Source organism: Aedes aegypti, chromosome 1, assembly GCF_002204515.2.
Source record: "Aedes aegypti strain LVP_AGWG chromosome 1, AaegL5.0 Primary Assembly, whole genome shotgun sequence".
Lineage (NCBI taxonomy): Eukaryota > Metazoa > Arthropoda > Insecta > Diptera > Culicidae > Aedes > Aedes aegypti.
In genome coordinates this window covers 45327391-45354517 of record NC_035107.1, presented here as the reverse complement: position 1 = coordinate 45354517, position 27127 = coordinate 45327391, and the positions used below count along the sequence as shown (strand labels likewise).

Here is a 27127-nt window from a genome sequence, read left to right as displayed (position 1 = left end):
TGACAATTAGGTATTTTTTTGTGGAAACATATACTTTTGCGGTAAGAAAAAGTTTGAATGGCCCCTTAGGGCGCTTCCATAAAATAAAAGTTACAAATTGTGACTTAGGGTCGTTTTCGACCCAAAAATTCAAACAGCTCGAAAAAATCAGTGTGTTGACCGAAATGAAGGGCACACACGTTTAGTTTCAGAAACCCTCCCGGAGATCCGGAATTGCGTCACTGTGGCCACCGGGAACCTGCTACATCTGAAAAAAAGTCCCTTTAGATACCCTTACTTTGACAACCTGTAGTTTTGTAACTAAGCAAATAATTTGAACCGTTCTCATATTGTTGAATTGGTATTTACGTGGAATGTAAATAGAGATTCTCAAATCATTTAGTTTCTCAAATCATATACCCGGTTCCAGAAATCATTGATGCCAAAAAACCAAATGACTTGTGTCCAACTCATTACGATTCATTATGTTTGAATGTATTTTGCCAAAAAAATGAATTGAACGTTATTCTGGTCCTTTTGGGTACCGAAATGACCACCGAAAAACCCGTAATACGGAACCACTAAGTTTCAGCACCAAAACAAGGCATGCGACGGCTCAAACTTCATGATTTTGAATCCCAGTGACTTTTTTAATTTAATAATAGCGCCAACTCGAACGTCTTTTGATGGAAGATTAGCATCAAAAGTCTTTCGAGCTGGCGCTTTTAGAAGTTTTGAACACAACAAAGCTATACGAAACATAGTACTTGAGATCTGTTGGATATAAATAGCAAACAAGTCTGCATGCACTAAGGATCACCGTTTTTGGCTCCTTTTTTGGTGTAATCGGAGACTTATATAATTGGCTTGATATATTTGTTAAAGCTTCGTATGATTTCGTTATTAAGCTAGCAAAATCGTAAAGTTATTGAGTAACATTTTCAAAGCTGATTGAATATATTTATTTTATGAATTACTATAGAATTCCGTTCAACTCTAATAAAACTATGTTTAAACCACAGAGAAACAGACGTAACACTTAGAACAAATCTCGATCAAAATCATAGTCGTGAAATCATGTACGCCCAATGCTAAAAACACTGTAGTTGGCCGATGGACCAACATGTGGCGGTAGTGTGTAAACGTCAAACACGAACAAAAACGACGCGAGCGCTGCGGGTGGTCGATTGACCACCTACCCAATATTTGAATCGATCGTTAAAAAGTTGGTCGATGGACAGCGATGAGAGAGTGACGTCTGTTTGTCTATGTTTAAACTGAGCATTACAGCATTTATTGAGATCTCTAAGCAAAATATTACGATCACACGATCAATCTTTCACAGGAAGATTAGTTATGAATGAAACCTATCGATGTTTGTATGAATTCATTTGCACTTTGTCTACCATCAATTTAACCATCAAGTGTATATTCGTCAACATTGTTATATATATTCTTATCTTTATTTATGGGATTTTCAGCCCTAGACTGGCTAATCAGAGAGTATTTGTCAGCAATTCTGTTTGTTGGAACAAATGTGAACTTGTCAATTCTCTATAATCTATGACATGAGGTCGAAAGGGCAAAACATCGAACAGGAATAAAGAGGGGATAAAAGGTCAAAAACCTTCCTTCAAAAATTATTTAATTTCCCATAATGCAAATCACTTTAAACCTTTGGTCCTTTGGCGGCATCCACAAATTCCGTAACACTCTAGGGGGAGAGGGGGAGTAGACTCAAGCGTTACGGCTCATACAAAAATTAAAAAATTTCCATACAAAAAGCGTTACGGAGGAGGGAGGGGGTCACAAATTTACAATTTAAACGTTACGTAATAAATGGACGCTGTCTTCTGACCTTTTGCATTTTCGACCATTTGTCTTGTCTTCCTTTTGTCTTTCGACTTATTGTTCTTTCGACCTTTTCTCTTTCGATCGCTTGTTCCTAAACCAAGTCAGAAAGATGAATATTGCTCTTGAGTTACAAATAAAAATTGAAAGCAGGTTGTTTGACATACTTAGTTTGGAAAGGAATGCAAATTTCAACAATGGATGAAAGCAAAAGAGAGGCAACTCGAAAATTTTAATTTGCGCCTCGGCTTGTAAATTTTTAGGTCCAGAGCTGTCTAGAATATAATCTACAAGATACTGACACTAGATTTTTGCAACATTTTCATGTAAATCAGTTTCAACAGTTCATCTCACCAAAATTTATTAATTTACGGTGCATTTAAAATGATATTACAAACAACAAAATTTCAAAAAAAAAAAAAAAAAAAATGCACTAGACCCCCCGATGGATAATTTTCATTTTAGCAGCAAATGAAAGAGGAAGGTCTTGTCTTTCATTGGTCCAAATTTGAGACATGCCGATTTTTTTTTGTTATAAAGTTACATGAAAAAGACACCGTGATTTAAAACCAGCATTACCCCAACTATTTGAGTCGTGCGATACATGTTTCGAAGTTAATATTTTGTTTTGCTTGGGTTGCTTCGATTCAAATATTCGGATGTAAAGAAAATGGCAAAACTGTTGCATTTCGATTCAAAGATTTTGTTCATTTCGAGCTGATTTATCGAAGTTATGAAGTGCGCATTTTGCTTTTATCAGGTATCCATTTTTCTACATAAGTTGAACGGAAAAAGGATTACGTTAAGAACTGAACTATATTTTTGAGCAGAAGTAATTTTAACATTTCTGTGCAAAAAAAAATTTGTATAATAAATTTCGTAGAAAAAAGTATTGGTGGTGATTGTTTTCCTTCCTATTTGCTTCAGTACATTGTGCATCCAGTAATGTTTACCGAACAAATTAAGTGTGAAGCATACTGAATCGGTGCTTTTTGTGAATTTAATTCATTATTTTTCGGGGACGGACCTGGTGTAGTGGTTAGAACACTCGCCTCTCACGCCGAGGACCTGGGATCGAATCCCATCCCCGACATAGTCACTTATGACGTAAAAAGTTATAGTGGCGACTTCCTTCGGAAGGGAAGTAAAGCCGTTGGTCCCGAGATGAACTAGCCCAGGGCTAAAAATCTCGTTAATAAAGTCAAACCAACCAACCATCATTATTTTTCCTACATAAATGCCATGGTAAAAATAAAAAACATGTTTGAAAAAATAGAAATGTCCTTAACGTGACTGGTGACTGCAATGGAAAAAATGTCCTTAACACGACTGGTGGTCGAAAAAATAAAATAAAATGTCCTTAATGCGACTGCTGGTCGCAAACTCGTTCCTAGCAAATGTTATTGATATTGCTAGTGCGACTAGTGGTTACACATCTGGTCTAAGCAATGGTGGTGTACACTTGTTACCGCAACTGGAGGTCGCATAGTTGTTCCTATGAATTGTTATTGATGTTATTAGATCGACTGGTGGTCGTATACTTGTTCCTAGCATGTATTATTGATGTTATTAGAGCGACTAGTGGTCGTATATTTGTTCTAAGCAATGATGGTGGTGTACACTTGCTACCGCAACTGGTGGTCGCATGCTTGTTCTTAGTAACTGCTATTGATGTTGTTCGCGCGACTGGTGGTCGCATAGTTGTTCCTATGAGTTGCTATTGATGTTATTTGCTCGACTGGTGGTCGTATACTTGTTCCTAGCAAGTATTATTGATGTTGTTAGCGCGACTAGTGGTCGTATATGAGTGATTCCAAGCAACAGCACCAAAATTTGGTAAATTTTTTAATTCATTTTTTCTATTGAGCTGAAACTTTGCACAGTTTTCCAGTTCCATCTAAATCGTCATTTTCCGATATCAAATCTTCAAGTTGATTGGTTTGACTTTATTAACGAGATTTTTAGCCCTGGGCTAGTTCATCTCGGGACCAACGGCTTTACTTCCCTTCCGAAGGAAGTCGTCACTATAACTTTTTACGTCATAAGTGACTATGTCGGGGATGGGATTCGATCCCAGGTCCTCGGCGTGAGAGGCGAGTGTTCTAACCACTACACCAGGTCCGTCCCCAGCTCTTCAAGTTGAGTCACGACTAACTTTTCAAAAGGGTGTATGTGAAAATGGTTCAAAAATATTCAAAAAGCTGCACAGCAAAAACGGTTCATTCGATTGATAGACAACTAAAGAAACAAAGTTAGACAACTAAATAAAGATTCCAAAAAAAAAAAACACACAGTAAAAAAAAAATTTTTTTGCATTAAAAAACATAATTTTTGACACAAAAACTCAAATATCTCAAAACCCTATCGGAATACCAACGTAATTATTTGAGGGAAAACGGTCCATTATATAAGCTATCTACCATAAAAATTTGGTGATGGTAAACCAGTAAACAAAAAAGTTATGAAATTTCAAACATGTCACAATTTTCACATTTAGTAGAAAAAAAAAAATTTTTTTTCGGTGTAAATTATTACGGGAACCGCAGTTTGTTGCTGATTTTATTGTTAAGGGCCTTGCGTGAATTAAACAAGTCGTTTAATTGTATTCATTAGTATTATGTATATTATATGTATAAATATTATGTATATGTATAAATATTATATGTATATGTATATATGTATAAATTAAAATGAATTAACAGATTACACGAAAATAATTTTTTTTTTACCAGGATATTTTTTTAAGAGTATGATCGATGAGTTTCTAAATGTTATATATAAACTTTAAAAGTTTTGGATTTGGGTATGCGTTATGAGATCATGAAAACATTTTATTAATACTTATTTATTTATTTATTGTTATTCAATTTTTTTACAATATCGAACACTTCTGCATCGTTATCAGTACAGTTCGAGTATAGTTTTGCTTTAATTTTATTTTCTGACAATGGAATGAAACAGTGAAATTTTTGGGTTCCTTGGATCGTTTTCGCGTTATTATATTGCTCGCTGAGCTCTGATGCCGTTAATTCGTACTCTTCAGTAGTAGTAAAACAAAATGATAATTTTGTTAAATCTTCTTCTTTTCCGCGATTCGCCCAATCAAATAGTTCTTTTGCAGTTTTAATTGGATGCTCACGTTCTTTGGCTAAACTTGCTCTTGTGGCCATGCGCTTTATGGTTCCTCCAATAGCATCACAAGGACCTTTGCCATGTGACGTAGCAAAGAAATGCCATTCTGCATCAATTCCGTACTTTGATTTAAATTGACATAGGCTCGAAAAATTCTTACGGTTTTTGTACTGTGATGCTACTCCATCAGACATGAAATATATTTTTCTGATTTCTTTATCCTTATCAACGCGTAAAAAGTTAATCATTTTGGCAATGAACAAATTTACAGATACTGAGTCGTGTCTTGAATCTTCGGAAATTATAATAAAACTAAAATGTTCAATTTGCGTACTTCCATTGAAATAAATAACGAATGGATGAATTGTAGCTTGTTGTACGTTCCAGTGATGGGACTGCACTTCATCTTGCAATACAAAGCTATAGTTTTCAGAAAAATCACAAATGACTAAAAATTCACCATCTCGTAATGTATTTTTCGTATTTTTTAAAAAGCGGGATTGCTCTGTTTTAATAAAGTCGTGAGGAATTAAACTTTCTAATTTCAAGCAAAAAAATGACACAAACTCATCTACAGATTTTACAATAGTTTCTAGGTCACACCTACCCGTGGTCACCCATTGCTCAAATGATAACTGATCAATATAATTTTCTTCAAACTCAGCGAATAAAGTATTTTCCAATGATGAAGAATCTGGACAATCCGAACAAGATCGTAGATAGCAATTTGATGTTGTATTTTCACACAAAAGACTACCAGTTAACATTTTAATATCCTGTGATAAATTGATTCTTTTCAAACTATGTAAGATTAGGTTAATATTTTCGTGTGTTGTGCACACACAAACATTATGTGTTCCTGAATTGGATAGAAGCTTGCATTGCCTTGGACGAAGGCTTGCAAATGAGGAAAAACCTACCTTAATATTTCCGTTAATTTCCTTGAAGCGTGTATACGCTTCTTTCAAAGTAGTCATCATTAATCGTTTTTGGATTGCTTGACGCTTTCCATCTTTTTTACAGATACATAATCTTTTTGGCCAGGCATAGCTCTACTTACTTCATCGTCTTCAAAATATTGAATTATTTTTTCTTTTGTCTCATCTGTTAATGAAGTACTCGACCTAGCATTTTTGGTTGCAAGACAGTTATTTTTGAATTGTTTTGCCTCTTTTGCTGTATTTCTATTGGTTTTGAACTCATCAATGGCGTCTTGAATAGACCACGAGCTTGGCAGCATCGACAAAATCAATAATTTTTCTTTCCTTGTCGTGGCTAGATTCGAGAACCTTTCCTTCATATTCAGAATTACCTCATCGTAGTCTGTATTTTCCAAATCCTTATTCAGGTCCTAATTTGAAGAGGTTTCTTCGTACAGCTTCGTTGATTTCACGGTATTTTTTCTCGGGATAATTGACGTAACCCATCTTCGTCCATTTAATCGGAGTCCCTTTTATTCCAGCTATCCCTTCGTTGAAGCGTTCGATGTTGACCTTCTGGATGCACTCATCTTCTGATTGATTTGTTGAAACAGATGTCGCTGATGGTACCGTGGCAAGACTATCTGCACTTGGTACTTCTGGTAACTCCTCAGTTGTTGTCGGTGCATCTAGTAATTCCTCAGTTGTTGTTGTTTTCGAACTTCCTGCAACCTGATCCACCGATGATGTACAGATTGCCCGTTTGTCAACGTTTAAACGGCAGGACGTACAAATGCGTAAATTTGTATTCAATGTAGACATTGGAGCATAACCAGCCGCTTTCAGTTTATCTATGGTGCTTTCGGTGAGATTTCGTAGCTCTTTCGAACACTTTTTTTCTGCAAACGGCCTGCAACAGTTGAGAAAGCGACTACTCATGTTGCTCGTTAGATTTTAATAAACAAAATCACTTTTAAGTTTTTACTGACTAGTTTGGTGTTGTTTGCTTGACTGAAGAAAAATTTTACAATTAAATCTTTTATAACCATAGTGGTAGTATATTTTAAGCTTTTTCGTGAGTATGTTCATGGTATGTACCTATCATGTTTTTGATGTTGTTGAAGTTACTCGCTTTCTCCCAAATATGATTAACAAAGTCTATTCTCTACCAAGGCGGGTCTATACCCAGATGTAATCAGATTTTAACTTTGTGGAGAAAACCAGTGCCGAGAAAACCGACCTGCTTTACGTATACTAGATCACCTGGGTATAGACCCGCCTTGTTCTCTACGAGGTAAACTTTTTGCAGGTAAACTAGTCGTATACCTGTATAGAAAACTTTTTGTGTAGCTTTTGTCTTCAATATTAGATTTCTTATAGGTTTCTTTTATCAAAAGGTTTCAACACTATTGAGAGAATTTTTCTTCAGTTACGTACAATAAAAAATATGACACTATCAAGACTTTAGATCACAACACTGGATCGCGTCTAATTTTCTAATAGATGCTATAATTGTTATGAATAATTAAATAAAATATCATGAAAACAACTTGTTAACCTCATGTGGTATCCTTAACAAAAAATTCAGCAACAAACTGCGGTCCTAAAAAAAAAATTAACAATGAAAAAAAAAAAATTTTTTTCACTTAGTGTCAAATTTGTGAAATATTTGAAACGTCATAACTTTTTTGTTTGTTGGCTTACCATCACCAAATTTTTATGGTAGATAGCTAATATAATGGATTGTTTTCCCTCAAAAAATTACGTTGGTATTCCGATAGGGTTTTGAGATATTTGAGTTTTTGTGACAAAAATGATGTTTTTTAATGCTAAACAATTTTTTTTTACTGTGTGTATTTTTTTTGGAATCTTTATTTAGTTGTCTAACTTTGTTTCTTTAGTTGTCTAACAATCGAACGAACCGTTTTTGCTGTGCAGCTTTTTGAATATTTTTGAACCATTTTCACATACACCCTTTTGAAAAGTTAGTCGTGACTCAACTTGAAGATTTGATATCGGAAAATGACGATTTAGATGGAACTGAAAAACTGTGCAAAGTTTCAGATATTTTTGAAATGTACTTGTTCTTAGTAGCTGATACTGATGATGTTGCACGACTGGTGGTCGGATACTTGTTCCTAGCAAGTGCTATTGATGTTGTTAGTGCGACTAGTGGTCGTATATTTGCTCTAAGCAATGGTGGTGTACACTTGCTATGGCGACTGGTGGTCGCAAAATGGTTCCTAATAAAAGTGATGCTTACATGCATGTGCAACTGGCGGTCGAAAATGTATCTAAAGAATGAAATATTAACAGCCCAATGATATGTGGTAACTTACGTTTACATTCAAGTAGATTAACCCCTCTACCGGCAGCTTCAATTTTTACCGCTAAAAAATATTCAAATCGCGATAACTTTTTTGTTTCTAGATATTTTTGCACCATTTTTTCACAAGACCTCAAACAACTCTTCTAGTTTAAGAAGCCGTGTCGATATTATCATTGGTGATCTAGTTTTGAAGATATTCCAATATTCCTTGGGGGACCGACATTCTTCATATAAACTGTCTTTGGCGGCCATTTTGTTTTTAGTCAATCCATCAAAAAAATAAAATGTGTACTAAACAATGCCAAGTTATAAGGAGCTACTCTGTAAAAATCATATAAATCGTTTCAGTATTCTTGGAGAAATTTGAAAATTACGAAATGAGTTTTTTAGGGTTTTCAAGATCTTTATTTGTCCAGCGTGGTACCAGAAACATAAATGCTCATTACTCAAAGACGGGTGGACCAAATTGCGTCATTTTTTCACAACATACTCGCATTTATGTATTACTCCGTGGAGTGAATATCCGAATACGATAAAAATCTGTAGCCTGAGATATTTACGTGGGTTATGGCTACGCGTTGGCTTCCCAAGAAATTTTGGAATATCTCCAGATCCAGATGACCAATTGTCAATACCGACAAAAATTCTTAAACTAAAAAAGTTTTTTGAGGGCTTGCGAAAAAATGGAGCAAAAATATTAAGAAACAAAAAAGTTATCGCGATTTGAATATTTTTTTTAGCGGTGAAAAATGAAGCTGCCGGTAGAGGGGTTAAGGTATGTTATATCAAAGCAAGTAACAAAAGTCAAACAAGTTCGAGTGAGTATTTACGTGATAATACGGCGAACTGAGTGTATAACACGATGAAAGGCAAACGCTGATGGTACTCTGTTGAACACGTATACAGCAGTCAATTAATAGCAATATTTTGTCCAAAATTAGTTCGTCTTAGAAAAGTCGTTGCATAGAATTGGCTTGCCGTTTTTAATAAATCGAACAACATTCAACAGATCAATAATTTCAACGGCGTTCTGATTGTGTGGGTATCCTTCAGCGAACAAATGTTTCAAATTCGCATGTACAAGTGAACAGTAGAGATATGATGCATATGATACATCAGTGAAGTTCTTAGCGACGTAGACGATATTTCCTGAATTCCTAGAAGCTTTCATGATGACGAAAATGATGTGAAAACTCATCACTTCATTTTTTTTTCCTGAGAAGAGGGAGGATGTGTGGAACTGAATGAACATTATCATAGATCTTGTCTTCCAACCCTTTTATGATGGCTAACAATGAAAAGCCTGTTGAAAGAACTCCGAGAATGTACCATCGGATCGGACATCAAACGATCTAGTAGGCTTGGCACAACTTCGACGCCTCACTCCTATAGTAACGTCAGAATGGAATGAAAGGTTTATCGTGGGGCTCCCGCTTGCCAACAACGATTCAGAGCTCCACAAGTTTGTATATGTAAAAAACACTTTATTAATACTCATCTCAAAGCATACCATACATCATCATTTCTATCTAAAACAAACAAAAAACATAAGAAATACCATCAAATTACATCATAAAAACTACTTACCATTACGATTCCAGAAGATTCAATCCACCTGTTGTATAACAGTTACCTTTCAAAACTCTATTGTATACAACAATATACTTCTGAAAAAAAATCATGCAAGTAAATAGGGAAAAGTGGAGTAACAATAGAACACCATTAACTGTAGAAAGTTAGTCTGAATTAAACCTTGAACTAGACCGTTTCTCATTTCGTGTTATTTTTTGCTTAAGCTTTGATCGAAAAACAAAAACAACAAAATTATATAGGTACTGTTAAATGTCTCCATAGGCATGAGAGCATAGAATACACTGTGTAGATGCATAATGCAAAACCATAGAACACGTCATTAAAGTTAACTAACATACCCAGATTCTCTGCCATATTCATTCTTACGTAGAAATTAAAATTCCTATTAATCACGACTGGGGTTACAGACGACCTAAACCACTGGCGGAACAAGCAGCTGGATGCAAAATGAAACATTCGCTACTGACACCACACAGCAATCTATGTTGAAAACATCCAGAGAAAATCCAGAGAAGCCGTGCAAATCACCTTCAAGCTAGTATATTTTCGGAATGACTATGGGATTATACATTGTAGTGCGTCCCAACAGGACCCTCACTCATCACGACTGTTTTTCAATCGATCCATTATTCCGGTTGCTAAATCCTGCGCTGATCCTAGATATGCACATAGCACTTATTCTTTCCGCATAAAGCCGTTTCTCACGATATCGACTTGAGTTCAATTGTACACCAAAGTGTTCGATTGCCCCCTATAAGTAAACGCTCGTTCAACCGAACGGCAGGCAAAAAAAGTATCAATTTCTGCTCCTTTGATAACAGGGAACTCTAAAGCGCTTTATAGTCTTCCCGCAATCGTCTTCGTCGTCGTCGTCGTCGTGAGGACAGTGATCCTAAAGTGTTTGAACGATTAGGACGATCGCGATGCGCACGGGAGCGGTTTTGGTTGATCATGGCCAAAACTACTGTTGGGCCCTAATGGTCTTTCTATGACTTCTTCTTCTTATTGGCATTTTTTGCATTCGTATATCGTGTGGCAGGGTGGAGCATACTCTATGTCTAGGGAAGTCAAGGAAATTTCCATTACGAAAAGATCCTGGACCGACCGGGAATCGAACCCAGACAATTTCAGCATGGCTTTGCTTTGTAGCCTCAGATTCCATCCTCTCGGCTAAGGAAGCCCCCATACTATTAGCTATGTTTAAAAACCAAAGCGGGAATGAAAACCTTATTTTTTTCAAATTTAAATAATGGTCACGAATCAGTTCTAATTACTCCTCCGTGCTACGTCGGAACATAATATATCGAGCAGAACGATTTGGTTCTGGAGCAAAACAGACATTAAATCCAGGCAAAACTCGTTGCTATTCTATCCTGCTGATGCTGTTGCTCTTGCTCAAGATGATGATAACCTGTTGGATTGTTGACATTTCGAAAATCGCCGGACAGCCGGTCCGAGAAATCGGGAAGACACGATCATCGGGTGGGCTGGGGACTCTTAATAAGAATGATCCCTTCCCGGGAGCACCCAGAGCACAGGACCCCGATCGCGAACTGGTTTTTTGGCGTCCAGTTGTTATGGCGCATCCAACCGTGGAATGTCTCATTTTTTATATTGCAGCTTAGCTCGGGAGAAGTGGGTGGGCAGGAATGATATTCGACGGATGGAATTATTGCACTTGTTCCGATATTCGGGTTCTGGAAGCTTTGAGCGGTATGGCACTCCCTCTCAAATCAAAAAATCCTGCTGCTGCGAGCACTGTACTCCCTGCCACCAGAAATCAGCGCGACATGTCGGATTAGGGTGTCAAACATGCAAACGATCGGATTTGGGTGATTAGTGGTGCATAAAGTGCAAGCGACTGCATCAATTCGGGACGGGTTGCGATCGCAGACAAATGGATGATACGATTTTGATATAACTTTTGGACATCACGTGATAAATGCATAAATTCAGAATCGTTTTTAAATTCAATGTTTGGGTTTTTGATGATCTCGGGCTTTAGTAACAACTTATTAACCTTATTGTCTTTGATAATAAATCTTCGAGCTGTTTAGTAGAATACCTATAAGTAGATGAAAAAACCGAATTTAGTACTATACCATTTAATTCCACTAGAGTTTGTATCCTTTGACAGATACGCGTATTTCGACCTCAACTGTAAGGCCGTCTTCAGTGTCGTGTACTAGACTCGACTACACGACACGACACTGAAGACTCGACTTCAAGTCGAGTCTAGTACACGACACTGAAGACGGCCTTACAGTTGAGGTCGAAATACGCGTATCTGTCAAAGGATACAAACTCTAGTGGAATTAAATGGTATAGTACTAAATTCGGTTTTTTCATCTTCTTATTGTCTTTGTTGTACGTGTTGCTTGATTTTCCCTTCTCTTTCTGTTTTAACTTGTTTTTGTCCGTTTTGGTCTTCTTATGATTTTTATTTTTCAAATCTTTTATGTATTTCTTGAGATGATAGTGCTTTTCGTCTTTTATCTTCTCTCTTATTCTGTTTTTCTTGTCTCTTTTATTCTTGCATTTCATAAATTTCTTATAGCTTCAGTGATCCCAGTACTTCATTCTCATGTTTAACATCTTTTGTTTTTTTTTCTTTCTCATTTTTTTTGTCGTGCTTTGTTTTCTTGGTTTTCTTTCATTTTTGTTGTTTCCATCTGACTTGTTATTTATGTCCTTCTTGCCCTTCTCATCTTTTTGTGATCCTAACCCATTTCATCCTTCTCGTTTTCGTTCCTCCTTTCTATCTTGTGTATATTGTCCATCTTGCCCTTCTTGTCCTTAATGTCCTTCTTGTCCTTCTTGCCCTTCTTGTCCTTCTTGTCCTTCTTGTCCTTCTTGTCCTTCATGTCCTTCTTGACCTTCATGTCCTTCTTGTCCTTCTTGTCCTTCTTGTCCTTCTTGTCCTTCTTATCCTGCTTGTCTTTCTTGTGCTCCTAACCCTATTTTATTCTTCCCGTCTTCCTTCTCATCTTTGTCATTCTTTCCTTATCATTTTTATCGTCCTTCTTAGTTTTTTTCACTTTCTCCTTTCCTTCTTGTCCTTCCTACCCTTCCCTTTCCTTTTGTCCTTCTTGTCCTTCTTGTCCTTCTTGTCCTTCTTGTCCTTCTTGTCCTTCTTGTCCTTCTTGTCCTTCTTGTCCTTCTTGTCCTTCTTGTCCTTCATGTCCTTCTTGACCTTCATGTCCTTCTTGTCCTTCTTGTCCTTCTTGTCCTTCTTGTCCTTCTTATCCTGCTTGTCTTTCTTGTGCTCCTAACCCTATTTTATTCTTCCCGTCTTCCTTCTCATCTTTGTCATTCTTTCCTTATCATTTTTATCGTCCTTCTTAGTTTTTTTCACTTTCTCCTTTCCTTCTTGTCCTTCCTACCCTTCCCTTTCCTTTTGTCCTTCTTGTCCTCCTTGTCTTTCTTGTACTCCTTTTCCTTCCTGTCTTTCTTGTCCTTCTTGTACTTTTTGTTCTCCTTGTCCTTCTTGTCGTTGTTGGTTGTTGTCGTTCTTGTCCTTCATGTCCTTTGAAAAGCAATAGAATATGTTAATTCTTTTTAAATTCGTTGAAAGTTTGAAAACTTTCTAATAAAATCGTGGATATTTGTTTTTTTTTTGTTAAGAGTACAATGTTTCTGGGAAATTTTTGATTAAAAAATCAAATAATTTTTAGCAAAAATTACTGGGAAACAAATGTAATTATCTCAAAGAAAATCCTTTAGAATATAACTCGGAGTTATTCCGCAAAACTTAAGGAAATAATCAATGAAACGCTTCTATGACAAATTTGGAAAGCCTAAACTCTAGGAGAAATTCATAAATGAGGAATTCCTTGATAAAATCCAAAATATAAAGAAATTTTTGAAATAAAATGGAAAAAAAATCATCTGTTCTAGTTTATGTATTTTTAACCTATTTTGAACAAAATAACTGCATTTTACCAAAATCAATGAACATATTAAATACAACGAATCCAATGAATCAAATGAATCAAATGAATCAAATGAATCAAATGAATCAAATGAATCAAATGAATCAAATGAATCAAATGAATCAAATGAATCAAATGAATCAAATGAATCAAATGAATCAAATGAATGAAATGAATGAAATGAATGAAATGAATGAAATGAATCAAATGAATCAAATGAATCAAATGAATCAAATGAATCAAATGAATCAAATGAATCAAATGAATCAAATGAATCAAATGAATCAAATGAATCAAATGAATCAAATGAATCAAATGAATCAAATGAATCAAATGAATCAAATGAATCAAATGAATCAAATGAATCAAATGAATCAAAATGAATCAAATGAATCAAATGAATCAAATGAATCAAATGAATCAAATGAATCAAATGAATCAAATGAATCAAATGAATCAAATGAATCAAATGAATCAAATGAATCAAATGAATCAAATGAATCAAATGAATCAAATGAATCAAATGAATCAAATGAATCAAATGAATCAAATGAATCAAATGAATCAAATGAATCAAATGAATCAAGGAATCAAGAATCGAGGAATCAGGAATCAAGGAATCAAGGAATCAAGGAATCAAGGAATCAAGGAATCAAGGAATCAAGGAATCAAGGAATCAAGGAATCAAGGAATCAAGGAATCAAGGAATCAAGGAATCAAGGAATCAAGGAATCAAGGAATCAAGGAATCAAGGAATCAAGGAATCAAGGAATCAAGGAATCAAGGAATCAAGGAATCAAGGAATCAAGGAATCAAGGAATCAAGGAATCAAGGAATCAAGGAATCAAGGAATCAAGGAATCAAGGAATCAAGGAATCAAGGAATCAAGGAATCAAGGATCAAGGAATCAAGGAATCAAGGAATCAAGGAATCAAGGAATCAAGAATCAAGGAATCAAGGAATCAAGGAATCAAGGAATCAAGGAATCAATCAAGGAATCAAGGAATCAAGGAATCAAGGAATCAAGGAATCAAGAATCAAGGAATCAAGGAATCAAGGAATCAAGGAATCAAGGAATCAAGGAATCAAGGAATCAAGGAATCAAGGAATCAAGGAATCAAGGAATCAAGGAATCAAGGAATCAAGGAATCAAGGAATCAAGGAATCAAGGAATCAAGGAATCAAGGAATCAAGGAATCAAGGAATCAAGGAATCAAGGAATAAGGAATCAAGGAATCAAGGAATCAAGGAATCCAAGGAATCAAGGAATCAAGGAATCAAGGAATCAAGGAATCAAGGAATCAAGGAATCAAGGAATCAAGGATCAAAGGAATCAATGAATCAAGGAATTCAAGGAATCAAGGAAATCAAGGATCAAGGAATCAAAGGAATCAAGGAATCACGGAATCAAGGAATCAAGGAATCAAGGAATCAAGGAATCAAGGAATCAAGGAATCAAGAATCAGGATCAAGGAAATCAAGGAATCAAGGAATCAAGAATCAAGGAATCAAAGGAAATCAAGGAATCAAGAATCAAGAATCAAGGAATCAAGGAATCAAGGAATCAAGGAATCAAGGAATCAAGGAATCAAGGAATCAAGGAAATTCAAGGAATCAAGGAATCAAGGAATCAAGGAATCAAGGAATCAAGAATCAAGGAATCAAGGAAGGAATCAAGAATCAAGGAATCAAGGAATCAAGGAATCAAGGAATCAAGGAATCAAGGAATCAAGGAATCAAGGAATCAAGGAAATCAAGGAATCAAGGAATCAAGGAATCAAGGAATCAAGGAATCAAGGAATCAAGGAATCAAGGAATCAAGGAATCAAGGAATCAAGGAATCAAGGAATCAAGGAATCAAGGAATCAAGAATCAAGGAATCAAGGGAATCAAGGAATCAAGGAATCAAGGAATCAAGGAATCAAGGAATCAAGGAATCAAGGAATCAAGGAATCAAGGAATCAAGGAATCAAGGAATCAAGGAATCAAGGAATCAAGGAATCAAGGAATCAAGGAATCAAGGAATCAAGGAATCAAGGAATCAAGGAATCAAGGAATCAAGGAATCAAGGAATCAAGGAATCAAGGAATCAAGGAATCAAGGAATCAAGAATCAAGGAATCAAGGAATCAAGGAATCAAGGAATCAAGGAATCAAGGAATCAAGGAATCAAGAATCAAGGAATCAAGGAATCAAGGAATCAAGGAATCAAGGAATCAAGGAATCAAGGAATCAAGGAATCAAGGAATCAAGGAATCAAGAATCAAGGAATCAAGGAATCAAGGAATCAAGGAATCAAGGAATCAAGGAATCAAGGAATCAAGGAATCAAGGAATCAAGGAATCAAGGAATCAAGGAATCAAGGAATCAAGGAATCAAGGAATCAAGGAATCAAGGAATCAAGGAATCAAGGAATCAAGGAATCAAGGAATCAAGGAATCAAGGAATCAAGGAATCAAGGAATCAAGGAATCAAGGAATCAAGGAATCAAGGAATCAAGGAATCAAGGAATCAAGGAATCAAGGAATCAAGGAATCAAGGAATCAGGAATCAAGGAATCAAGGAATCAAGGAATCAAGGAATCAAGGAATCAAGGAATCAAGGAATCAAGGAATCAAGGAATCAAGGAATCAAGGAATCAAGGAATCAAGGAATCCATAAAGCATCGAATCATGAACAAAATGAGACCAAACGACTTATAGAGTCAAAAGCTTATCCCAATTTACAACCTCTTGGAATAGATCAACAATTGTATTGATGGAGGGCAACTCGATCACCGTAAACCATTCTGCTATCTCGATTCCATTTACAGGGATCATTACACATCTTCTCGATCATAAACTACCCCGTTCACCACTTGATCCATCTTTGGACCTTGGGTAGACTTTTTCCCAAGTCTAGCCATACGAGTACGGACGTTAATCTTGCCTTGCTTTGGTTTTATTGTGATTTACGAGATTACACTTCAGATTCATCAGTCTGCTCCAGATAGAGGCTAGCGAAAATTCTGACTGTCAGTTGTTTGCAGTCGACTTCTAGAATGCAGTCCACCAGTTTGACCTTTCAAGGCTACTGTTCGCTGTTTTGTTTAGACGCCCAACAAACCCGACCAGGAGTGGCGGGAATTCTCGATCCGCAGCACCTTTTTAATGAAGTTCCGTAAAACGAGTTCTCGTGTCTGTTTGACACATACACACATTTGAGGGTTGATTGCATAGATTGGTTTCCACTTAAAACCAATCCTTTGTGCCGTGTGGTGCCAAAGTCCATTTGAGACACTTGATTGATGACGGTGATGAAATTGATTAAAATACGACCGTGAATTTGGATCATGCCGAAATGGAGAACCGCACTCGTGTTTTGGTTCCTGGTTTTGGCATGCATTATTGCAGAATGCACTCTCCTCTCTGTTGCACAGAACAAGCAAAGAGCATTCAAGCGTGAAGGTGGGCGGTTTTTATCTCGCTGGAAATGGTTTGTTTGATCTTCTGAGGATTTGAGATCTTAAGTTCAGAGCTTTATGACGCTGCTAATCGGATGATTATCATTATTTTGGGTGCATTTCTTTGGGCGTGGATGCTTGATTTGTGAGCAGAAGAATTCTTGCTTTGCGTTCCACTGTTCGAATCTGTCTGCGGAGTGATCTTTGGCAATTGGACAAATAATTTACGACACCCAAAGTCAGATGATACCCAAATGGGCTATCACATTTCCAGTGTGCATTGTGAAACGATAGAATTCATTGACTTTTAAAATGCTTCTTGAGCATGACGTTCTTTTGACCACAATAAAATCTGTACTTTCGCTTTTAACGTCGACGGCATCTTATTCAGATGCGATAAATAATGAGAGTATTCCAGTTTATTTTTTTTTGGCTAAATGATGATCTTCTTCATCGAGGCCTTCCTTAGACTGTGGTTAGAGTCCGCGGCTACAAAGGAAAGTCATGCTGAAGGTGACTGGGATCGATTCCCGGTCGGTCCACGATCTTTTTGTAATGGAAATTTCCAGGACTTCCCTGGGCATAGAGTATCATTGTACCTGCCACACGATATACGAATGCGAAATAACTGTGGAAGTGCTCATGGAACTCTAAGCAGAGTAGCAGGCTCTGTCCCAATGAGAACGTAGTGCCCAGAAGAAGAAGAAGAAGTATGATCGGTGGGTCTACAGCTTGACCGTCTTCATCAATATTCACCATGTTTCACGCTACATTTCAGTAACTTCTGAAAGTTCTTCATCTACCTGGCAGCCACCGCATTTTTATCGGTCAGCAAATTCCCTTCTCGATCATTGCACATGACGGGCACTGGTACGGTATCGTGCCACGTGCCGTTGGCCGTTGCATAAAATCTCCACATATCATTCCGCTTGATGCTATCTTGAGCATCCACACTTTCTTCGTGTTGCCTTCTCTAATTGCCGTGGAATCGTTTTTCTTCAGCTCTCGCTACTCTGTACTTTTCTCTGTTCTGCCGGTACCGGACACAAGCATACAGTTTCTGACGACATTCTTCACGTCTGTCACTCTCTGGCACTTTTCATCGAACCAGTCTTTTCGCCTTCGTCGTTGACCAGTGCCAATCACATCCCGCGCCGTTGTGGTCTGGTCACAGCTTCATTGATAGGGTCTCATAGGCTGTTGACATATCCAGAAAAGTTGACTCTCTCCCACTGCTCGTGTAGTTGCCTACGGTACACAGCTACACCAAAGACAAATTAAAGACCTCCATGTCTTTTGCAGTTGCCCAAAATTTTATGGCTCATAAGGTAATCTAGAATGCCGTGAAAAGTGTACTGCGATCTGTCAAACTTGGGTACCTTTTGCACTACCGAGGGACCGAATGCAGTACTAGAAGTGGTACCCAATGTGAGCCCGAGTGCGACGGACCTGGCTACACTATCTGTGACAAGCGATGGATATTGATGCGCTCCGTTCTATGATTTCTGGAACTCGTCACTTCGTTTATCTGCGCAAAAACAATTATAACTCCTCCGGGACTCCCTTGGGAATCCACGAAGAGAGCAACAGTGGCTTCCAACTTCTCTCGGCTAACTAGCTCAGAAACGTGAGACCCATGAACTGTGTCGCAGGGTCGGCATGTTACTGGGTTAGGGGCTTCGCGAACAAAGTATGAAAACAGCATTATTCACATTTTCAAACCGTTTATTGATTCCTTGTGTGGGTGTGAGTAGAACATATTTTGTGGCGTGTGAGCGAGATTTTGGATGGTGTTTGTGTTGAGATTATGGTGGATCACCAGCTTCCAGCAGGCGTAGCTGCCTCGGGTTCTATGAGCAGGCGTCTTCCTTCTTTGACATGATCAGCACGGCCCAGGACGAGACCAGAATTACCGTGCCTAGAAGCAGGCTTCCCGAAATCTCACGACCGCACCAATGAGACCGTGAGCAATGCGATCGGCTGTCACATCACTCTTTGCATTATGGAGAGCGACGCAAACAGAGCATACACAACTAAACTGTTATGAGTGCGACAAGTCGCATGCTCTCAATATTCCGATGTGTCTCACGAAGTAAAATCTCATCGCAACATTGTCACAATGTACACACGAGCTTGACTGCACATGTGCTGTTTCATGCGCTATCCGATATGTGAGATGTCTCATGCGCTGTTTATGTGATACTGGATTCAAAGCTCAAATAACTTAGAGCGTTAGTTTTTTTTTACAACGGTTTGAACTGTATGGTGCGAGACGTTCCACAGTGCGTTGAATGTAAGAAGAGGCTGAACAAAAATCAAAACTGTAAGACCAAGCCATTTTAGCACCTCGGCATGGAAGGGAAAGTTGTTCTTATTTAAAAAAGCTGTAATTTACATAAATGGCATATGATATAAAACTGTCTCAACCACCAATTTCATTATTTTCCATGAACAATCCTGTAAAATGTACTTACATTGCTCATAAAGACGTAAGCAATTATTTTCAAACATGTCACTTTTACTTTTACGCCTTCATGCTCAAAAATTGTATACTTTCCGGTTTTCAATAAAAAAAAAATTGAATAAAATCTTGGGAACTACACATATTATTTAATATTATTTTAGACATAAGTTTGCTCTGGTGTAGAGTCTGGTAGCCGAGACAACATAGCGTTAGAAGATTTTCTGACTTTTTATCTCATGCAACCCATGTTTACACTTCTGCTGGTTAAGGACTGTACTGCAAATATTAAAAAAATCGTCGAAAGTTGCAGATAGTGGCAACTGTATCATTCAGCCTCTTAAAGAACACACTGAGTGTGAACAATTTTTTGAATCGATAATTCAATTACACGTTAGTTTTTCATAACAAACTCAACGTGCTGATTCCTCAGATTCAAAGACAAATTATGGTGTTCTTGTCTTATAACATATATTTACTAACCTTCAGCTATATTTACTTAAGATTTCTATTGAACAGATTGGGACAACAACAATTGAAGTTCGTTTCGTCTTTAAAGATTGTTTAGGTCAGCCTAGTCAAAATTTCATTACTAGAGTAATTCGATGTTACATGCCTTTCTCCATACAAAATAAAATAATTTACTTTTGCTGATCAACTGTGGACATGAAAGAGAAATGCAATCTATTGATCAAATCCCATAAGACAGGCCTTTTCAAACTGCGGGCCAAATCGCAGGAACAATTTTGTGTAGCGGGCCACTTTTTTAAGTGAACAAATGTTCGCATGAATTTCAATACAGTCATACCTCAACATAACGTAACCTCGATATAATGTAATGTTTACCTCGATATAACGTAACTTTGTTTTTTTGTTTTAATGAAAGCATGAATTATGAACAACAAAAACCATTCTTCAAGATTAAAAAATCAATTTTTTTACTCTCTCACTAGAACCAAGCATGCTACTCACACACACCTGCTACTATTTCAACTATAATCAATCTGAGGATGCCTCCAGAAATTCCTCCAATGATTTCTCGATGAACTCATCTTAAACGTTTAAAGATAAATTTAAAATAGTTGTTGAAGGGTCAAAACCAGAAAATAAATTTCTGCTATCCATGTATAAAACTTAAATCATATTCCTAAAATAAATTCGACAGGCATCTCCCAAAAATTTCACTTGTTAACCCTTCTTATATTCATTTTTAAAAACTTCTGAGATTTTCTTCAGAAAAGATGCCAGGGATTCGACCACTTTTGAACATTTGATCAGTATCGACGTTTTCCTGTCTTGAGAATTCCTTGAAGAATTGTATCGGAAATTTTCCACTTAATTTCACGAAGAAATGGTTCGGAATATACATGGAATTCCTCTAGAATATGCCCAAGAACTGCATCCTAGGAATTCCGGATTCTAGGAATTCTTAATTCAAGGATTTTGAATTTTCCCAATAGTTTTTTTTAATATATCTATAAATTTTACTGTACCTTGCATCAACAATTTCTCCAAGTAATTTCTCCATAAGCATAGCATAAGCATAGATGACCGTAAAATTCGTAGTTGCTACTCTTTGATTGACCAGAACAATCGAAGTTGCACAGGGAATTAATGAATGGGGCTTGGGATTAGCTTACCATTCCTCAATGTGCACAAATCGAGAGCTCAAATTTTATAAGTCAATAACGGCGCCAGCCACGTCCTTGCGGTCATCGGGGAAGTGAAGGAATGTTAGTTCGGCAACCGTTGTTACTAGAGACCGAGATCACCACCGCATCTTCACAGTTGTCGTGGAAAGGATATTGGGTTAGTGGGATAAGGTAGAGATCTGGGAGTCACCATTGTTGTTTGGTGATGCGATCCATGATATAATCACGCCTAACCGGATTCGCGAAATAATTCAATAATCGCATTGTACGCCGAACAAGTGTTCATCACTCGCCCACGTAGGAGCAAGCGACACGATCAATAGATCAAACACTACTAACGGACTGAGCACTTTCTCACTACTGCACTACCGACGCACGACATGTTTGATCCTGCCCTCATCGCCTGCCCCTGCAGGAGCCAGTGTCAAGGTCGAAAGATCAAGCACTACTAAATTTCTCCAAGTAATTTCTCCAGGATATACAGTTGATTCAATTATGAATTTTTCAAACCACCTACGCCCACGATACCTTATTTTTTCGGGAGATTCGTAGATTATTCCAGAAATTTTTCAGCGGGTCTTTTAAAGAACAATCCAGTTATAATTCTTGGAATGCTTTACAAATTATTTCAAAACATCGGTATTCGTTCAAAAACCGGAAAAACAATTTTTTCAGAATTTCTCCAAATTAATTTAAAATTTTTGCAAAACTTTCTCAAATTATTTGTGCAAGAACCGTTCTATATACTACTTAAGTTTCTCCAGGGATTCTATGTGGAACGAAATCCTTCATTGATTCCATCAGGAATTTCTTAAGAAAGTTCTCAATAGTTCATTAGGTTTTCAAGTAATTCTTGAAGTTATCGGCTAGGGAATTTCTATGGATTTATTTTATTACAGAAAAGTATACAGGGATTCGTCCAAAATCTGAGCAAGTTCCCCAGATCCCCCAGATGAAAAATTAAATACTGCCGACAATACCACCTCGTATTCGTTCAGAATATTTTCCATGGAAAATCCGTCAAGAATAATGATGAAGTTCTTTAATGAAATTTTATAGTGATTTTCTCATGAATTAAAAAAAAACAACATTTTTTGAAGAACTCTTGGGATATTAATTCTGAAATTCTGTCAAGAAATTACAAAATGATTTGTTTTAGGAATTTTACCACGAGCTCCTGACGACAAAATTCTTGAATTTCTATAATTGCATGCTAAAAATGTTCATAGACTGCTCAACTTTAATTTTTTCTAAGATAAGGTACAGTGGGGGAAGTGTATCAGTGGGGTAAGTGGATCATTTGTCCATATTAAGCATAAATACTTGAATATGTTGAATGTTTTCGCACCATTGCTTCGTTTTAGGTTATATTCTTACGTCCACACTAATACTATTGCAAAACTGGTACTACACATACACTAACACAAGCAAACTTGCTAGCAGGAAAAATCAATTAGTTTCAAAATTGTCTTCTACCAATCAAAAATGCATTGTATCTCAGTCTAAAATCGAATACTATTAGCTTTTTCAACACATGGTGAGCATTGCAGTTCTAATTTAATTAATATCGATGAAAAATATGTGATTTTTATAAATAAATACAGATATATTGGACATGGTACACTTACCCCTACTTCTTCATGGGGTGGGGTAAGTGAATAAAGTATTATTATCATTTGTTGGCAGACTTCTTACAAGAAATTAAATAAGTTTCCATAACCGCAAATGTTGTTTTCCTTTAACTTTGTCCATCCCTAGCTTATATTTGTCAAAATGGCCATAGAAAATTTGAATTAATCCACCTAAAAGGTATATCAATCTTTCTGATATAAAAAATATAAAAGAATGAATATTGCAAAATTCAAACAAATTGTGGTATATCTTTTGTTTAATTGCAAAAAAGGCAAAGTATACAAATTATTCAATTGAAAGCATATTAAGGAACCTTATTTGACCATATTAATTGTTCTAGACAGATGGCACAACTAAATTAATAAATAGAATAAAAAGATTTCAGTATGTTAATCAAAAGTAAATGTAACTAATATTTTTAAATTATGAATATTATTCAAAAACATCGTTAGGAATAATCCTACAATAATTCTGTACAACTTATGAGTATTAAATGGATGATTTTTCTCCAAATTACTCTAGTTACAATATTTGTTTTTGTTCGAATTAGTGTAAACTAATGTTCAAATATTTTTCATAATATCTTGGTAAAATAAAGTTACTTTTTAATTTTAAAGGTATCAAAATGTAACATAAATAGCACTAATATAGATTTTTTTTATTGGTGATCCACTTACCCCACCATGGTGGGGCAAGTTGATCATTTGGCGTAAATTTTCAAGTTCCTCATACTCATTACATAACAATAAAAAAATTAAAATAAATGGTGATTTGAAGTATATTAGTCCCTCACTTGTCATCAACAGAAAAAAGTTTGATTAACATTATTAACGTTAGCTGTACATAACAATGAAGTTGACTATTGATTTTTCTGTATCCACTTACCCCACGGTACCTTATCTGAAGGATCTTATTTAAAAATTTCTCGTAGGGTTTCTCTGAGTGATCAAAGATTCATCCAAAGATTTTTTTCCTGAATACATTTTTTAGAATTACTGCAATAGACGTAAATATAAACAAAAAAATGAAAGGAAAATATGAAAATAAAATACACGGATAAATTAAAAAAACATATGAAGGAAACTCTGAAAATGTTTGTTAGGTAAACAATATTAACCCTCTAATACCCAACACCGCCTTTAGACAGGGTACGTTTAGCAATATTTGCTGATGATATATTTCGCATAGAAAGGTGCTATAAGCTTTTTATTTTTTTTCTCTAAAATTGAGAAATTAAACAGCACTGGTTTCAACAAAAAAAAACATTGAATTTCTTGAAAATTCTGGCTTCAAGTCTATGGGATCCTGTTGAAGATTTTGCCAGAATTCTGTTTTCCGTGAAATTCATGTCCAGAATTCTATAAGAATCCTGTTCAAGGTCTTATGAAAAGCAAGTCTGTATTCCTGCCATGGACTCTGCGTGAATCCCGCCCAGGCGTCAGTAAAAGAATATTTCCAAACTTCTGTGAAGGATATTAGCCTATGAGTTTTGCTTAAAATCTAGCTGCAAAACATACATATTTCAATTATTTCTTTGAACCATTTTAAAAATCATAAATACTTGATTCAAAAAAAAATAGCTTGAAACTAAACTTAAAACCAAAACAGCCTTATTACGTTGATTGGAAGAATAGTGAACGAGTCAACACAAGAAATAAGTTCGAGACCTTCGCGACCGCATGAAATTAAGTTGGAGGCGGTACATTGGGCAATAGCCTAGACAACCAAAATGTACGTATAACGAAATCACCTGAAGCCTTTGTATGCGTAAAATTTCGCTTATAAAATATCGTGAAAAGGCCTTCTACCTACAAAAGTGGAGGCAATAGACGTGCATATATTATGTGATGCATACAAAGCGAGTGTATAAATTTTCTACCGAACTAACCTGTGAGCTTATGCGACTTACCTTATGATAATAAATGTTGATTTGACAGCTGCTACGGATTGATTCGACTTACTTTGTACGAGTGTACGGGACGAATGAACAAATGAACTCAGAAAAAGCATTTTATGCGAGGAAACTCATCAATCTGACGATTTCAACCACCGTGTTTTGCGGGTTTGATGTAATTTGTATGAATAAACGAGTTATTACGTGAACTTTGATGCGACTTCTGGTTTTCTGGGAGTGTGAAGACAAAATTCAGATTATCGCTTCAGTTCACTTTTTGGATTGCATTTGGGTCCCATAATAACTGTGCAAGCTCGATCAGTGAAACTTAATTTAACGCCAGCCGTTCAAAGTTTGTATGGGATTTACTTTGGAAAAACTAACTTTTGCTAAGAAAAATCGTCAGAAGTCACCAATTGTCCTCTATAAAAATTCCAGAAATAGCCCTCTATAGGTACTTTTACGATGAAAAACATTGCCGAAGACCGCGAAATAATCCAACGCTTTTAAAAAAAGTTATTCAATGAAAACCAATTGGCAAGGTGTCGTTGATGAACACATATTTTATAACAAAACTGGGCAAATTTCCAAATAGTAAATGCATGATAACTTTTTTCACAAGGATCGGGTTACTTTGCGGTCTTTGACAATGTTCTTAATCGTAAAAATACCTATCGAGATTTTAACTGAGGTCTCTGGGCAACCTCTGGCGATTTTTCTTTGAAAACGTACAAATTTTGAACGACTGGCGCCAAATTTTAGTTTCACTGATTGATATGCTTTTTTTTTCATATAACCGTATCCCAGGCTACGCTCATCCGTGTCTTATAGAAGTGTGGCCCAGGGGGCCCAGATAGCGTAGCGGTAAACGCGTAGCTATTCAGCATGACCATCGTGGGTTTGAATCCCGCTGGTCGAGGATCTTTTCGTAAAGGAAATTTTCTCGATTCCCAGGGCATAGAGTATCTTCGTACCTGCCACACGATATACACATGCAAAAATGGTCAATCGCCAAAGAAAGCGCTCAGTTAATAACTGTGGAAGTGCTCATAACAACACTAATCTGAGAAGCAGGCTCTGTTCCAGTTGGGACGTAATGCCAGAAAGAAGAAGAAGAAGAAGAAGAAGAAGAAGTGTGAGTAGTAGGAATACGAGTCATAAAAATGCATTTTATAGTAAACCTGAGTGTACTCTTATTGACAGTGTTTTTGGAGATTTCCACAACATTCCCGTTCCGGAAATGCTCCTAGAATACCGATATGCCGTCCTCTCCGTATACTATTATTCACACAGTTGAAAATCGAAATTTTCGACTCGCGAAAAATGGATTTTCTCCAAAACCATGTGTCGGAGCTACGCACAGTGCGCTGCTCCATAGACAAAAATCAAATTTCAATTTATTTTATCCGGTGATAAAAAGTATCCACAGGTGTTAAAAGATATCATCCGTTATTGAAACAAGTATTAAAAGCTATACAAAGCACAAACACTATTACAATAAGCGTCAAAAAAGACAGTTGTCGGAGTAGCAGAATAACTAAAGTTTGTCGCATGTTTTCAGCATCCCTGTCAACTAATAAGGAGAGTGTTCAACCCAATCTATTCAATCAAAATCTAAAAGAGAACATTGTTGAAGGTTGGTAAAATATATTTGATGTAATAAGATACCAATTTTAGCTTTGATATGATAAATCGGTGCGTTGAGTTGGCTATGAAATCAAACTTGTGAAATACTAATATGTAACTTTGATTATCGATTCAAAAAAGTTCCACCGAGTTCCACCCTAAATCACGCACATACATGTTTCTTAGAGTGTCGTCTCAGAGTTCTGAAAGATACAGCTGCAACTCCCTGCAACTCTTCGAGATTTTTGACTATTTTCAGGTATACTCCTTAACCAGCACAAGTATGAAAATAAGTTGTTTGTGATAAAAAATCCGAAAATCTTGCAACGCTATGCAACCTGACATTACTCCATAGTAAGTTCATGCTCAAATTTTATTTTAAATGTAGTTTCAAACATTTTATTTAAAGTTGATATTTAAAACTGAAAAATAAAAATATGTGGTTTTGTTGCATAAAGGCGTACTAGTCACTTTTGCAGCTACGAGTGAGAAGAGACATATTTGCAAATAACTTCTTACGTCATTATGAGCAATAAAAGTTCAAATTGAAAAGTTTTTCTTAGAAAAAAATGGCGCTTGGGACAGTTTTGCGAATATTCGTATATTATATGTCATTTACGCAAATTGTAGCTCTTTTGACCAGAAACAACTTTCCTTCCATATCAAGGAGCTCAAATGGCTTAAT

The 27127-nt window shown here is 36.3% G+C and overlaps 2 protein-coding genes across 2 annotated transcripts in view; one reads left to right on the top strand and one right to left on the bottom strand.

The window, feature by feature from the left end:
* LOC5566240 overlaps positions 1-27127 on the top strand; it is a 323292-nt gene that overhangs the window by 64545 nt on the left and 231620 nt on the right. The window lies entirely within an intron of this gene.
* On the bottom strand, positions 12525-23607 carry LOC110674255 (protein PXR1-like). The gene is made up of 4 exons (XM_021838519.1): positions 23600-23607; positions 13188-13321; positions 12871-13059; positions 12525-12742 (listed from the first exon to the last, which is right to left on the bottom strand). The coding sequence occupies exons 1-4, from the start codon at positions 23605-23607 to the stop codon at positions 12525-12527; spliced, it is 549 nt and encodes a 182-aa protein (XP_021694211.1).